The 16181-nt window shown below is 49.0% G+C and overlaps 1 protein-coding gene across 16 annotated transcripts in view; it reads left to right on the top strand.

The window, feature by feature from the left end:
- Positions 1 to 4414: 4414 nt before the first annotated feature.
- LOC307074957 (mitogen-activated protein kinase kinase kinase kinase 4-like) overlaps positions 4415 to 16181 on the top strand; it is a 49853-nt gene continuing 38086 nt past the window's right edge. For all 16 annotated transcript variants that reach the window (XM_079735394.1, XM_079735388.1, XM_079735401.1 and 13 more), the window contains exons 1-2: positions 4415 to 4692; positions 5052 to 5117. In XM_079735394.1, the coding sequence (XP_079591520.1) occupies positions 4636 to 4692; positions 5052 to 5117 (123 nt within the window). In that variant the 5' untranslated portion in view covers positions 4415 to 4635. The remainder of the gene's footprint in view (positions 4693 to 5051; positions 5118 to 16181) is intronic.

Below are 16181 nucleotides of genomic sequence, written 5' to 3'. Positions count from 1 at the left end.
TGCGATGACTAACTTCCACGCAGACACCAACCACAACCACAAGGATGGCGCTCAAATGGGTCACACCATAACACCGAGCAGACGTGTGTGCGCGCGTGTGTGTGTGGGGGGGCGGGGGGGGGGGTCATGCGCAAAGTAGCTACGTCTCTAGTATGATGTTGAATATTAATAACGAGAAAGAAAGAAAGGATTCACAAATGACGGTGGGACACCAATATAATGACGCATGTGTGGTGGTTAACATAATTCATCCGTGACGTCACGGACGACACCGCGCGCTATTACCACGTCGTATCAGCGCTGGGAAGACCTACTGCAACCCGGGCGGCGAATTTCATAGCGAATCTCCCGAACCAGGGCAAGTACAGAGGCCTCAAAGCCTTCCTCTGGAAGACTTTTGAGCTGTCGCAGTCAGAGCGGGCCCAACGGTTGTTGGCTATTCGGGGCCTCGGGGAAAGCAAACCCTCTGAGCATATGGAGATGATGCTCAACCTGCTGGGTGCGGAAGAGCCTAACTTCCTCTTCATGGAGCTGTTCCTCCAACAGATGCCACCGCAGGTCCGGACGGCGCTCGCGGGCACGAGGATTACCGAGCCGTGTTCGTGCCTGTTCGGGTTGTCCTCCATCCACTTCCTGGGGCATCTCATCAACAAAGATGGGTCCGCCCCTCTTCCGTCGAAAGTGGAGGCGATTTCTGATTTCCCCCGCCCGCACACAGCTCGGGCGCTCCGAGAATTCCTGGGGATGGTGACGTTTTACCACCGGTTCATCCGCCAGGCGGCTCATGTCATGCGCCCGCTGTACGGGGCTCTCAAGGACAAGTCCCCTGGCCAGGCTGTCGACTGGACGGCGGAGAGGGAGAAGGTATTCGAGGCCACGAAGGCCGCCCGGCAGGAAGCCGTCGGTGAAATTGGTTTCCCAGAGGTTTGTGTGGCAGGGGACGAGAGGAGGTTCGACCACGTCAATGTCGACCTGGTTGGACCGCTTCCCTCCTCTCACGGGTTTACCTACCTCTTCACCATGGTCGACAGGACGACCCGCTGGCCTGAAGCTGTTCCCCTCTCCTCGACGTTGGCTTCTGACGTGGTGCGCGCGTTCATCGGCACGTGGGTAGCGCGCTTTGGGACTCCTTCAGACCTCTCCTCAGATCGTGGCTCGCAGTTCCCCTCGGAACTTTGGAAAGCGATGGCTGAGGGGTTGGGGGTCAAGCTGCACCGCACTACCGCCTATCACCCCCAGGCAAACGGATTGTGCAAACGTTTCCACCGTTCCATGAAGGCAGCCCTACGGGCCAGCTTGAAGGACGGCGACTGGGTGGATAGGCTGCCATGGGTAATGCTCGGCCTCAGGTGCGCCCCTAAGGAGGACCTGCAGTCCTCATCGGCGGAGCTGGTCTACGGGAAGGCCCTACGAGTGCCAGGGGATTTTATTCCTGAAGCCTTGGTTCCATGGTCAGCGGCCAAACAACGTTCCTCCCTCCTGGAAACCGCCAAGGTTTTCGCGCCCGTTCCCACGTCGCAACACGGCACACCCACTTTCCGCATGACCCCCGATCTGCGCGCGGTGGACTATGTCGTTATTCGCCACGACGCCCACCGTGGTCCTCTATGCCCTCCTTACGATGGCCCGTTCAGGGTTTTACGCCGCGGCGACAAGTGCCTGGTGGTAGACGTCGGGGGTAGGCCTGAGACCGTTTCCTGGGATAGGATTAAGCCAGCTAACGTGGAAGTTTCCAGACAGGTGGAGGTGGCGCAACCCCCACGCCGGGGACGTCTGCCTGCGCCGCGCCCCACGCTGGCCGTTGAGACGTCCTCGACCTCGTTGACCCCCGGGACCTCCAAGTTGGTGGACAGCACCGACGTGCCTGCTGCTTCCTCCGCCTCGGCCCCTGTCATCCGCTTGCGACGGGGTCGGGTCGTCGCCCCTTCCCGTCACAAGGACTTTGACTATGGGTGAATTCTTGGGGGGCTTGTGTGGTGGTTAACATAATTCACCCACGGAACTATGGGTGGGGGGCGTGTTTAGCACAGACTCTTTTAGCAGACGGAACGACCGTCTCAGTTCAGTCCTGTTGGTTTTTGGAATGTACTGGTTTTCGAGTTGTTAATTAAAACTCAGTGCTGGATACTCCGCCTCCGACTCCCATCTCTCGGCACTACACATGGTGGTATATGTCGGTGCACAATGGCAATGAGGCAGTTCTTTCTGCATTAAATGAATGTGCTTGCCCAAGCAGGGGTGGAACCAGAGAGACTGTTAGGCAGAGAAGGCAGGTGTGGCTTCCTTTGCAAAACGACCGATTATGTTTTGGAATAAACGTGTGGTAGCAGAGGTAACACATGCGGGAGCGGGCATGCTTCAAACCAATGTCATGTTTTATAAATGCTGTTTTGTTGGGTTGGAAAAAATAAACATGTTTCAAAGATGAGATTATCGTCTCAACTTTTCTGATGGGTTGTGAACGTTCACCAGTGAGATGTTGTGATTTATTACCGCTCACTGCCTCCTGGTGGAGAGGATCGTAATAGCACCGCACTGCCGCTACTTTCACCCACACTGCCGTGAATTTGATGATCACAAAGACTGTATATATCAACCTATCTGTATTGAAACAAATAAAAGCCCGGGCTATTGAAGTTTTACGGTACCACTTTCACGCACCTACCCGATGTCAAGTGGACCGGGTTGAATTCACTGCGGGTCTCCCTTCTTATATCCATCTTGTAATAAAACACGGAATGTCCAGACACAGGTAAGTTGTTACTTCCGACTTTATCCAGGAGCTCTCGGGTCCATGTCCACAGCATACATGTGAAGACTCACGTGAAAAGCCCCCCCCCCCCACTGCCGTAACACCCACTAGAGTAAACATCAACAGCTACGTTACGACAGCCGTAAAGCAGAGTACCGTAAACACTCTAATACTCTGACATCTCCCCTTTTTAGTTCTACTTTCCTCAATAAAGTAAACAGATAAACACACACCCTCTGCACTACAAGTTAACCGAAGAGTAAACATTTCAAAACACAATGTATTAGAAAGTGGGGGAAGTGAATGTATGAGATGGTTGCTATTGGTAGCTATCAGCGTGTTGGCCTGCTACAGCTTCATCTTAATACCTTTACTTAAAATAAAACCCTCGACACTTTGCCACCTGCTGCTTTCGTAGACAATGACGTCATTTGGAAGTACTGCTGAAGTTTGACCGTTGCAGTTACATAAAATATCCACGTGGGGGCAGTAAAACACTGAATAAAAGGGTGTTACTAGGTAGTGGTCGTAGTCAAGTCAACTGATTACTTGTTTAGGGCGTCTAAAGCGTCGAGTTAATTGTGTGCGGGTGCGTGTGTGTGTGTGTGTGTGTGCGTGTTTGGTTTTATTGTCTATTTGTTTTTTGTATCTTTAAAAATAAAATCAATCAACAATGTCTTTGTGTGTGAGTGATTAAGATACATCTTTGCAATGTCTAACTTTGCGTATGTATTTGTGTATTTAGCTACAATGTTTCACAGTTTGGAGATTAAGCGTTTGTATAATAGCACATTTAGCCTTTGACGTGTGCACCTGTCCGTCCACATTCACAGTTGTTAATGAACACAGTCCGTTACTGTGTTCATTAACAACCTTGAATGAAAGTTTAAACTAATTAAATAAAAAATTGGCTTTCAGAAACTGTGTTACAAATACACTTTCAAAGCGAAACCAAAGAGAAACCAAAAACGACTGACATTCATTTTATTTTATTTGCCTTTGCCAATTCTATGAGGGCTCATATTTCTTCGACAAATGTAGGCCTACAGGTTACAGGGACAATAATAATTGAATGATAATAATAAATTAGAATCGGGGTCTTTCTTAATGAAAGTGGCTGATAAAGTCGACAGTAGGCTTGCGTACGCACCATGTGCCATGTTGACACACTATTGACAGACCGTTAACTAACTGCGGTCGTTTCCTCGCCTTAAACATTCCACGTGCCACACCCATGATATACCGTGCATTGACGAATCCTTCCGGCCGTGTGTGCGTGTCCACAGAGAGGGATGCTGCCTGGGCCAGACTCCATCCATCCCATCCAAAACCTGCGACCATTCAGGGCTAATCCAACACACACTAGGCCTAGGTGACTAATTCATAGCATGCATTATGAGTGGGTCTGCTATGGCGTGGTGAGCAAAAAAAAAACAAAAAAACATCCATCTGTGCCCAGGCGTGTTATGCATCGAGGCCCAACCCTTTCTCTGTGTGAGTTACCCGCCCAGCAGTGTGTGTGTGTGTGTGTGTGTGTGTGTGTGTGTGTGCGTGCGTGCGTGCGTGTGTGTGTGTGTGAGAGAGAGAGAGTGTGTGCAGCGCTGGTCTGGGGAGCGAGATGCGCACGCACCCACGATCGGCAGCGCGAGAGAAAGAGAGAGAGCGAGCGAGAGCGAGAGAGGGAGTTGTGCGCCAAGGCCGTCCTGCCACCTCAACATGGAGTAGACCCTAGACCCTAGCACCGTTTTTTCGCAAACAAAAAGGAAAGGAATAGCCGCCACGGCTCCGAGGTTGTGTGTCCACCCTTAATGCCCGGCCCTGCGGTACGGTAGCAGCGAAGTCTTGCTCGGATCGCGAAGGAGGGATCGGCATTTATCGGAAAGATGGCGAACGACTCTCCGGCTAAAAGTCTGGTAGACATAGACCTGGCTTCATTGCGGGTGAGTGCTGCTGCCGGGGACCATGGCAGTGTACATCTCCGATAACACCTTTGCATATCTATTCGTCGTCTCTGTAAAGAGCATATTTCCCCACCCGATGATCACGATCGGGGTTATTTAGCCGATGTTGTCGCTGTTGTGGTGGATGTGTGTGGAGGACGAGCGTTCAGCCACAGCGAGGTGTTGCCAGAGTCTGGCTTTCCTTTGTCTCCGAGAGCTTTTGGCATGTAGGGTGAATCTCAGCGCAACAGCTGTGATCCAGTGGCCCCCCGGTCCCGATAATATCACAATAACGATAACGTCTCTTGAGTTCAATGTAAACGTAAGATCTGTGTTCTTTTTCCCCTTTGTTTTTTCAGGATCCAGCTGGGATTTTTGAATTGGTGGAGGTGGTTGGGAATGGCACCTATGGACAAGTATACAAGGTTGGTTGGATTCGCAGTGTATGGCCTTTCCCGTTCTCCTCTCAACAATCTATGTGTTGTCTTTCTTCCCTTTACCCGTGTCTGGCATGCATATTTACTAGGCTATGAATGCACAAAACGCACATGTTGGTTTAAGGCGTAGCAAAATTTGAACGGAGACAGTAGACCTAGATTGACAGTAGACTGGGATTGGCAGTAGACTGGGATTGGCAGTAGACTGACGTGGTCGCCCAGCGAATTGATGTCTTTGGTCACACAGCGTAACGGCTCATCACCCCCTGGGTGACGAAGTGTCAGTCATCAGGGTGTTTTTTTCAAGGAATGATTCAACCTGATATCAGTCGCTGGCCTCACCTCCCTTACATCATATCCCCTCACTGCCTGAAAAGGTAGCCGACAAGCACAGGATCTGGCAACCCTCTGCTGCTCCACACATCCGACAGACACCTGGGGCTCACGCAACACAGTAGTTTTATCAATTTAAATGCAACCAAATGTTATGGAAATCAACAAACTCCCGGAACGCAGGGGGAGTTTAGCTCCCAGCTCCGTGGATGGGAATTCCTCTCGGAGAGCCATCTGCTTCTCGGTGTCACGTTTCCCCCGCTGAAAATTAAAATTACGGCTGTTGAAAGACATTGCCAAGGAGCCACAGAGCCTTGCAAGCGCCCTCTCCCCCTGCCGTTCGCCTGGATGGGACAGCGCCCCCCCCGCGCCTGCTTCTGCTGTTGCCTTGTGTTAGCTGTAAGCTAGCAAATCCCTTGGTTCCCTTAACCTCTTCCTGACCGCGCTCAGTTGCCTTATAGCTATTGCCATTAGAGCAGGTTCTATACAGCTGTGGGCCCGAGAGGGCCAGGGCTAGGCTTGTGTACAGAAGGCTAGCTGTAAACCCCACAGTTTAGCGCCTAGCTAAGCTGACTAATTCTGCCTCCGGTGCTCCGGTGACCTGCATTCGAATCCCCCCCCCCCCAGCCCCCTGACACCACCCAGGCCAGCGCCCTCCACCCCCCCCCCCCAGCACTGGATATGCAGGGCCATCTTGCCGTGGCCGAACGGAGAGGGGTGAAATGCATCTCCATATTGTCTCGGGCCCTCACATAATGGCCGAGACTGCAGTGACAACACTGATTTGACTGAAGATGTGTTTGACTGCTGTAACATGGAAGGGAAGAGTGCCCTTTTCGGGGGGGGAGAGGGGGGGGGGGGCGAGATTGAGGGCAGGCATTGGTCTCTGTTCCGAGCAGCCACCATCGACCCTATTTATATTTCCTGCAATTTACTAGTTTATCAGATGCTTGTATCTCGCCGAGCTCCTTATGAACAGTGTTAATGCAGATCTATATTTTCAGCAAGAGGTTTTTGCTTAAGGATGCCTACAGGTAGGCTGCCGACATTATGAATGGCACCCCAGTACCATTCGGGCTGTGAGACAATCAACCCTAACCAACGCTCTATCCGGGGACAGCGCTGTCGTCACACTACGTTCAGAGGTTGACGGGAGGGGTAGCTAGCGCCAAATTGAGACCGTATGAGAGATGCTGCGAGATACCCTTCCATTAGGTGTGGCCCAAACCGCCCCCCATTGTGACCATGACAACAACAACAACCAACACCACGGACGTGCATCGCGTCGTCGCTAACTTTACTAGCCGCCCGTGGTCCAACATCCAGTTTGGTGACTCCGCGGTTTCATCCGTTGAGCTGAGCAAACCGTGGCTCTCTTTAGATGAATGTCCCGGCTCTGTGTAGTAGCGGGGTGTTTTGAACGGTCTGGTGGGGAGAGGTGGGGAGAGGGACAGCAGCTGTCCATGCCCCGATAGAACCGGCGCGCTGCACCCACAAAGCACAGTTTGTCCTCCTCATAGAGTCCACGGTTCCAGGCTCAGCCCCATTTACGGAAGTTAGCTCGCTAGCTAGCCATTGAGTGTGGAAGTCAGTTGGGCCGGGGCAGAAAGGAGGCGTTTGTCTCGGTGGGTTTCAAACGCCGACTGACTGAATAATCAGGGCCACGCTACTCCCCCCTCCCCCGAAGCTCCAACCGACAACCGAGTTGAGTTGCTTCTTTCTCTGCTTTTGTATGGCCCGTGGTCACAGTCGGCAGGCCTCCCTTTTAGTTAAGACAATGCCTCCAAGCTGACCCTCCCCTCTTGCGTTCATGGATTGGGTTTGACTTTTAAATTTGAATATGACCAAGTGCGTCATTGCTCGAGGTGGTCACCTGATCTGAGGGTCCGTTGTACGATCGCAGACGGGGATTGGGAATGTGTGCAGCCATTACGTTGCTGTACCTGAAATAAGGAAACACTGTTGTGGATGACCGAAAATGTTTTTTTTGTTAACATCGGAGTCCCCCTACCGAATGTTTCCCATTCTGTCGTTTTGAAAATCAAAACAGTTCAGTAGTTTCATGAATGCACCAACCATAGCAGATGAACGGGTGAACCAAGCGGTTAGGCTGTCAGAGTACTCAAGCCGAAGGTTCTGTGTTCGAACCCAAATCACTTCAGTCTACCTGTAGCCATCCTTGAGCAAGATACCTCACCCTACCTTCCTCCTGGTGACGTGGCACTGAATTCACGGTCACTCTCTTTGGATCAAAGCATCTCTTATATGACTTATGAGGTTACCGACCATTTGAGAACTGTTTTTAATACCAGTTTTCCATGGTCTACCCAACTGGCTGGCCTTAAGACCCAAGCTCTACCCAGGAGTACTGCTGGGTATACCTATGGAAAAGAGAACAGCCAATCTCAGAGCTCAGCATTTGCTGACTGTTGTTCATAATGAAGATAACAATAAAAGAAACCCACCGTTCCTACTCTTTCACCAACCTCCCTCCCCTGGGAAATCACCTGGTTATAGGTATACTGGGCTGTACACCCATACAAACAACTCTACACTAGGAGTGTAACGTACACTGAAGTCACGGTTCGGTTCATACCTCGGTTCAGAAATCACGGTTCAGTACGAGTTCGGTACAATGAAGGGAAAAGGAAAAACAAAAATGCAGAAGGCAATTCTTTTATATTGTCTCAGGTTGTACCACCTAGTGTCATACAGTCTCTCCCCTGAGCTAGCTGCAACAGCCTGAACTGTGTAATCTAAGATGTAAACAGTTAACATTAAGTACCCCACATCACCTCCAGACTCCATCCGTAACTTGTAAACAAAATAAGACGATCAGTTATAAAACGGAAAATTCAGCATGTCTTATTTATGAAAGTGCAAAGTACACAGAATTGGCGCATTTCCACCGGAGGGAGCGGGTCGGTTCGGTGCGGCTTGGTGGAGTAGTGAAGGTTCGGCGCAGCTCAGTTACGGCTCGCGTTTCCACCGCCGGCAGTACCCTTATGGTATTGGGTGGTTTAAACCGGATGGCGATAGCCGTGGCAGCTACGTTAGCATTGTGACCTTGTAGCAGCTCGACAGTGTAGCCTGCTAATAAATCCAAGGAGAAAGAAGAACGCGCACAATGAACAAAGATCACCAATGTAGGACGTCTAAGAAGGACGGCAAGCTTTTGTGCATCATTTTCTTCAATAAACGAAGCTATCGCCGTCGTCCAGAAATACCTCCCGGATAATGTGTTTGTTTATTATCCCCCTGTTTCACGGAAGTGCGATGCTGTCGACCAATTAAGGGACAGCGTGTGTGGCTCGAACTTGCCGGCACCCTTTCAGGCGTCTTAGTTGTCCCTGAAGATCTCGTATCTAACATTAGTTCGGCATTACATTAATTAATTTGCATGCCAGTTTTATTTAATTTTATACCGTGTAAATCTATGCACCAAACCGTGATGTGCATGCATCGTTACACCCCTACTCTACACAGAACTGTGTTAGGGTTAAAAGGTCAATGGTTGGCCCATAACTGGCAGAAGAGGAGGTCTAATCGCAGGTGTTGAGGCAGTGAAGTGTGAAGCACATCTGGAGGGATGTCACCTTGGTAACGGGTGTCTGTTGTGTTGTCTTGGATTTCCATAAATATTACAATTGTGAAAACCTTAAAAACACGAAAGCGCCTCTGGTTTTCTCTTTGCCTGTGCCCAACTGCTGTATCAATCTTTGATCGTTTCGGGTTTTGTGGCGGCAAGCTAAAAGCCATCAATCATCTGTAAGCCTTAAGGTTTTGCTTCCCAGGATTACAACAACCAACTGAACTATTGGTAATGTTGTTCTGGGGCATATTCTAATTCGTATTCTAAACGCTTCATATTCTAAACGCTTTCCGCTGGAGCGACACGCATTTCTACACCTCTGATTTCTATGTGGTTTGTTAATTTTACATTTAGTCATTTAGCAGAGGTCCATGCTGTTAAACTTCCAAACGCATCCCATTTGAGGAAGCAGGAATGCTGTTTGGTTATGATTCAAATAAGAAGATTGTAAACTATTCTGTCATTGGTTGTTATGGTGAACCCCTCGCTGTTACAAGGCACAATTATAATGTTGTCAGCAAGGAAGTGGACATTGCCAAAATCTGTGATAAACACTCTTAACCGTTATTACCCGGTTGTAACAACAACAAATAGATTTACAGAATCGCAGTATATTCTCTGAATTCCTGCTCTTGAATTGCAAACAATTTGCGGCCAAATGTTAATCTTGCCTATTGCAGTTAATACTAGCGGGAAGTCGACGAGTGTGTTCGTAAATGATCACAAGCATCAGCTGTGTCTCAACATATATATGTGTGGGGCAGTATCTTATCACTTGAACAGAAGGGCCATATGTAGTCTGGGCTGGGGTGTAAAACAAGCCCGAAGCTGCTAGCTGGGGTGGGCATGCATGCACAGCGACCATGGTAAGGGACAGTGTCAGTGTTGTTAGCCATAATGTAGATGCTGACACAGACTTTCTCACTCGGTGTGTGTGTGTGTGTGTGTGTGTGTGTGTGTGTGTGTGTGTGAGAGAGCGTCTGCGCACGTCTGTTCGTTCCAGCCATTTGTTTGGGGTTGGGGAGGGATTGAAACTAAGGATGCACACTGAAAATGGTGGTTGAAAAAGACTTAAATGAAATGAGTTCAGAATGAGAACTGGGAAAACTTAATCTTAGTTTACCCTCATGCTAAATCACTTGTTTATGTTCGCTCTCCCCTCTCCTGCTTTCCCCCTCCCCACCAGGGTTGAAACGGATCAAAAAACTCACAGTTCGGATCAGGTCACGGTTTTTGAGTCACGGGTCAGATCATTTTTAGATCAACAACAACAAAAAAGATAACAAGACAAATAGGACTTTAAATAAAATCTTCAAATGTGTAAAAATAAAATGAAAAAATAGGTAATAATCCTGCTTCCTTTAAGCATAGTATATATATAAAAAAATAGCTTGTGTCCACATAAAATGAAAACTTAACTCAAGATGTCCTTCCAAGGTATAAATTAAATCCTAAAATATTTTAATCATTTCCAAGGAAAAATAAATTTTTAAAAATATTTTCTTTTTTCTTTTAAACATGTATAGTAAATAAAATAGAAATAGCTTGTGTCCACATAAAATAAAAACTTCACTCAAGATGTCAATCCAATGTATAAATAAAATATTTTAAAACAAAATAAAGTGCAATCTGAGGCATTATACCTTCTTCTTTTAACATGGATAGTAAATAAAATAAAAACCTGTGTCCAAACGAAGCACAGCAGATGCGCAACGCCAGAATTGTCCTTTAAACATGCGCCAATCACGTGAACGCACAACTATATATATATTTTTTGGATAGTCAGCCGAACCGTGGATCACTTGTGTCCCGAACCGTGAGGGATGATCCGTTGCACCACTACTCGCCAAACATCTCCAAATTGTAATAATTCAGACTACTAAAAATGGGAATCGTCATATTTGATGACTTGGCGATGATTCAACGCTCTTAACGCTAAAAACAATAACCTCAAATCTACCCCTGCTCTGTCCCAATACGTGTGTGGAAAACTCCCAGATACCAACAGGGCGAAGGAAGAGGGTTTTAAGGAATCATGGGAAAGGGGGGGACCCCCACCTCCCTAGCTCGACCCCCACCACGACCTCCCCATTCCAGGGCGTCTCGCCTCTTTGTGGCGCCTGGGCAGTTGAACCGGGGAAAGAACAACAGACAATGAGGGAAAAAGCAACTGTTGGTGGTTAATGAAATTTATGTCGCCAATAAACAAACGGACGTAATCAAATAATTAAATAACCGGGTCTTTTTATTTGGCTAACAAAGTCCCAGTCATGTACATGGCTAGCAATAATGGTGCCGGTGTCGGCGGCAACAATAATGGCAGTTGGAGTAGTGGCATTGTAGCATTAAAGTAGACGAGTCGAAGGAGCTCCCAAGGGGAGATTTAGGGGTGTAGATCTTAAGAGATTTGGCGGTCGGGGTCAGAGCAGAGGGTTTGTGTTTGATGAAGAGCAGACCACTGAGGATTAGCAAGAGAAGGAGGAGGACTCCATTTCAACTTTGGGGAAAATATTTGCTTTTTAGAGACCCAACTAAAGACGGGTACATTGCGCACAAAGCAATGTGTCTTTGTTGTACAGCGGTCGACGGGGATGATGGCACAGATATCGGCTAGTCAAATCTAGTCAGGGTATCAATACGATTTGTTTTGAATGTGTGTCTGGTCTGGCGTAGTATGGCACTGTGGACAACGTCTAGCTCTTTTCATGTCATCTGTCCCACGCCGACTCCCTTCGATAATTAGTGTCACAAGACCCACTATGGCCCCCGGCTAGCCACCGCTATGCCTGAACAAAAAGTATGTGGCTGTCTGGCTGTCTAGCTGTCTGTGTGTGTGTGTGTGTGTGTGTGTGTGTGTGTGTGTGTGTGCGCCTCATTCAGCCTCCTTTTATATCACAGTGATGTAGGAAACATACACAAAAGCCCAGAAAGACAAAACTCCCAGACAGACAAAACTCCCTCCAACCCCTGTCTCTCTCTATGGCGTCTCCATGACAACACCACCCGTCTCTCTCTACGGCGTCGCCATGACAACACTGCCCATCTCTTTCTACGGCATCTCTTTGACAACACTGCTTGTCTCTTTATGGCGTCTCGATGACAACATTGCCCATCTCTCTATGTGATCTCTCTGCCAACACTGCTTGTCTATCTCTCTGGGGTCTCCAGGACAACACTGCCTGTCTCTCTGGTATCTCCATGACAACAATGCCCGTCTCTCTACAGCGTCTCCATGACAACACTGCCTGTCTCTCCACGGTGTCTCCATGACAACACTGCCCGTCCCTCTACGGCGTCTCCATGACCACACTGCTTGTATCTCTATGGCATCTTTCTGACAACACTGATTGTCTCCTTGACAACACTGCCTGTCTTTCTACAGTGTGTCCATGACAACACCGCCTGTCTCTCTACGCTGTCTCCATGACAACACTGCCTGTCTCTCTACGCTGTCTCCATGGCAACACTGCCTTTCCCTCCATGGCGTCTCCATGACAATATTGCTTGTCTCTACGGTGTCGCAATGACAACACTGCCTTTTCCCTCTACGGCGACCCTTTTCTCTTTCTCTCTCTCCCTCTCTATCGGTCTCTGTCTCCAGTTTCTCGGTCACTGCTGTCCTTTTTACGCGCTAATAAACTGTGTACCCACAGGGCTCTGTCATAATGGATGGCTCGCTGTAAGGGCCCCAGACCTGTTGAATTCAGTCTATTTTGGTTTTGTGGGACCTATTCAACCTAACCCCGGGGTACAGGCCTACAGGCCCAGGGTTGTGTTTTGTAATACTGGCAGTGTTCTCCCGATAACGAGTTATGTAGCCTCTGATCTCGACTCTGATCACCGAGGGCACTTATTGACCTGCGTCTGAAAGCGGCCAGTCTGATTCAAGAACCCCTATTGTGTCACACCCGTTAACGGCGATTGAGTAGATGATTAACAAATTAATAAACATACCTGCGAGTGAATCTAAAAAGAGTGAGCACCGGAAAGAAGGAGGACATTGGTGACCCGAATAAATGAACGAGGTGAGTCTGTGAGATGAACAAAAGAATTCTAAAAGAACCTGCGTGCCAACATGTTCGCAAACACAAAAGAACGGCTGAGATTGCGCAACGAGCCGGTGGACTGACGACCTGAAGGACGGCGCCTTATCTCTGCTGGTACTCCGATGTTCCCCGCCCCCGGCCGACTCCACTGAGGTTATGTTCTCTGTCAGGGAGGCAGTCCCATCACTGTTCAGTCATGTGTATGCAGCCTCCTCCGCCTCAGCCCAGGATCCCACTGCTCTGGGATCAATAACCCCCCCCCCCCCAGTCTCCACTCTCTCTGGTTGACCACCTAACCCCCTCTCAGCCCTCCTACACCGGGCCATTTAGAAGGCGTGTTCTCTGGACCAAATCAACCCCTCGATCTTCCACCCCTAGCACCACCGACGTCGTCTCCTACCATACCCTCCCTGGCTCCCCCTCCCATTCTCTCCGTCCACTCTCCATCACCTCGTTCCTCTCGCTCCCTCTCCATTGTTCCATCATAACACATGTTTTATTTTATCTCGTCCCCCTTATCGCTGGCCGTTTCTTTTTTCACCCTCAGACTCGCCATCTTTCCTCTCTGTATCTCCCTCCTCCACGTCCTCTCATCCTGTGTTTTCATATCTCACCCTCAAACAACCCCGTCGTTGGCATCATGTTATCTCCGCTACTCCCCGTTTCTCTGCCTTCAACCCTTGTTTTTCTTGGAGCCTTACACCGTCACTCTGCAGAGAGAGAGAGGTGGGGGTGGTGGTGGTTCAGAGGAAGGCTCAGGGCTGGCTCTGGTCTGCTGCCAGAGCCTCTGTGTGTCTGTGAGAAGTGGGTCAGTGTGCTGGTGTACAGCTGCACTACGCTTGCACAAGTACACTGGCGATGGTGCACAAGCGGCATTGCGCTACCGGCAGGACACGAGCTGCTGTGTGCTCGAGACAGACAGTTTTGTTACCATTATTGTTATTTTTGCGCTTCAATAAACAACGCCTTGATGCAATTTGCAGTTTTGGAATGTTGTAGTACAATTAGACTTTCACTTGCAATTCCCTTCTAATTTCAAAATTGCACTTTTGAGACTTGAGACAGTTTTGTTTACAGCTCAAGTTCAAACTGTCCAATTTACAAGTTTGCACTTAAAACCTGTTGTTTAAGATGAAGAGGAAAAAATGAAGTACATTTGTAACGCAGTTGAGCCATTTTCATTATTTAACAGCAGATTGAATCGAATCGTGATTAATCGATTCAGAACCTTATGAATCGAAATCGAATCGATTTAGGAAATTGGCCACGATACCCAGCCCTACTGGCGACAGTGCGCTAGCGAGAGTACAATAGCCACAGTGCACAAGTGCCATTACGCTACCTGGAGTGCGCTAGTGGGAGTACGCTCGCCAGGCTAGTGAGAGTACACTAGAGACGGTGCATTATAGGCGGTGGGATAGTGAGAGTCACTATCACGGGCACCTCCTAATGACATGCATGTGTGTTATTTAACTTCAATCGCTGTGTTTGGTAACACTGACAACTTCAGACAATAGGACCCTCTGGCTAAAACACCTTGCGTCGGAGAGCATCTAAGATGGCCGACATGGGAACCACCGAGGTGAGGAAGCCGTTCAGAAAAAGCAGTTGCCCGAACTCACCCAGTGTCCTTAAGTAGCCATGAGTGTATGGACAGAGGTAGAATCGTGTACTATCAGGACTACCCTGGCTCCTAAGCTGAACCCGTGTGCTCAGGGAAAAGAACATTGCGGTTTGGAGCCGAACAGGGAAAACCAAACCCCACAGCCCCTGTGGGTAAACCGAGGACACGTGTTTCATGCAAACCATGTCCGACCGAAAACACAAATAACAGACAGCACCTCTCGACGGGTAGAACCGGCTCAGACCTGGCAGCAGAAAAGCGGGGGGCGGGGATTTGGACGGTGTTTTTATGTGTTTGGGATGCTGTATTTATTTAACCAGAACCCTTTTGTTTGTCGAGGGCTCTCCAAGCCTGCAGCTATGGAGTATGTTCCGGGCCTCCTGTCTTTACAGAACACCCAAAGTCGAGGGAAGTCTGGCGTAGTGGGCTTTTAAAGCTTTTTTGACAAAACTGATGTAATGGTTCAAAACGAGGAGTATGGCTCGGCTTTCCATCTCCGTAATGGACTCGAAAATCAGGCCCCTCTGGTCGACCGTGGCTATGATCTAGCATGCTATCATGCTATAGTAATTAGCCGGCCCTCGGTCTAACCCTGTTCTTTGCGGACATGCCGTGCCCAGCGACCCCGATGAGTTACGTGTTCATCTGTTGAATGACTTTAATGCCTTGCTGAGGAATATCGCCGCACGATTTATGAACATGCCGCCCCTTAGGTTTCCAGTATGGATGGACATATGGATAGGTTTTCCAAACCAAATCTGCTTATTCAGCAACATGAAGAACGCGCATCAACGTTTTTGTATAAACTTTTTTTTTTTTTTTATCCCGCCTGGTCCGAGAGAGCGTAAGCCAGGCGATGATTTAACTCCTCGCTGGCGAGGAGCCCGAGCAGACATCTGGCCCTGCTTAAGACAAACCGCCATGGAGGAGAGGGGAGATGAGGAGGCCAGGGGAGGTCTCTCTGGCGGATCAGTGGCCCAGATAACCCCCACAGGGTCTGAATGCTCCTCCACAGCCCTGGGTGGGGTCGCGGCGGGGGGGTGGATGTTGATGGTAGCGGTGGTGAGTAAAGTGCTTTATGGTATGGCAGAAGGGGTGTAGCCATGACTGGAAGGAACACCCCCATCCCCCAGACAGTTCTGTGTCCAACAGTGAGGTTCTGGAAGGGAAGGAGGTGGACTTGGTGGTGCGGGGGTTGGCGGGCTGAAGTGAGATGGAATGATGCTAATGAGACAAATAACGTCAGCCATCTTTAAGTGGATCCAGGACGGAGCAAACCAAACAGTAAAGCCAAGAAAACAGAACGGATAATGGCTTGTTAGGATTCCCGTTTCAAACAAACAACACTCAAATACTCGGGCTTCAAAGCTGCATGGTTCAGGTTCATTGTTTCGCTCTGCATAATTGTTTCAAGTTTCGGTTGGAAAACATTTGTAACACGGTGAATAGACTAGTGG

This window comes from Pollachius pollachius (genome assembly GCF_949987615.1).
Source record: "Pollachius pollachius genome assembly, chromosome: 4".
Lineage (NCBI taxonomy): Eukaryota > Metazoa > Chordata > Actinopteri > Gadiformes > Gadidae > Pollachius > Pollachius pollachius.
Note: the sequence above shows the minus strand (reverse complement) of the source record. Positions and strands in the feature narration are given on the sequence as shown.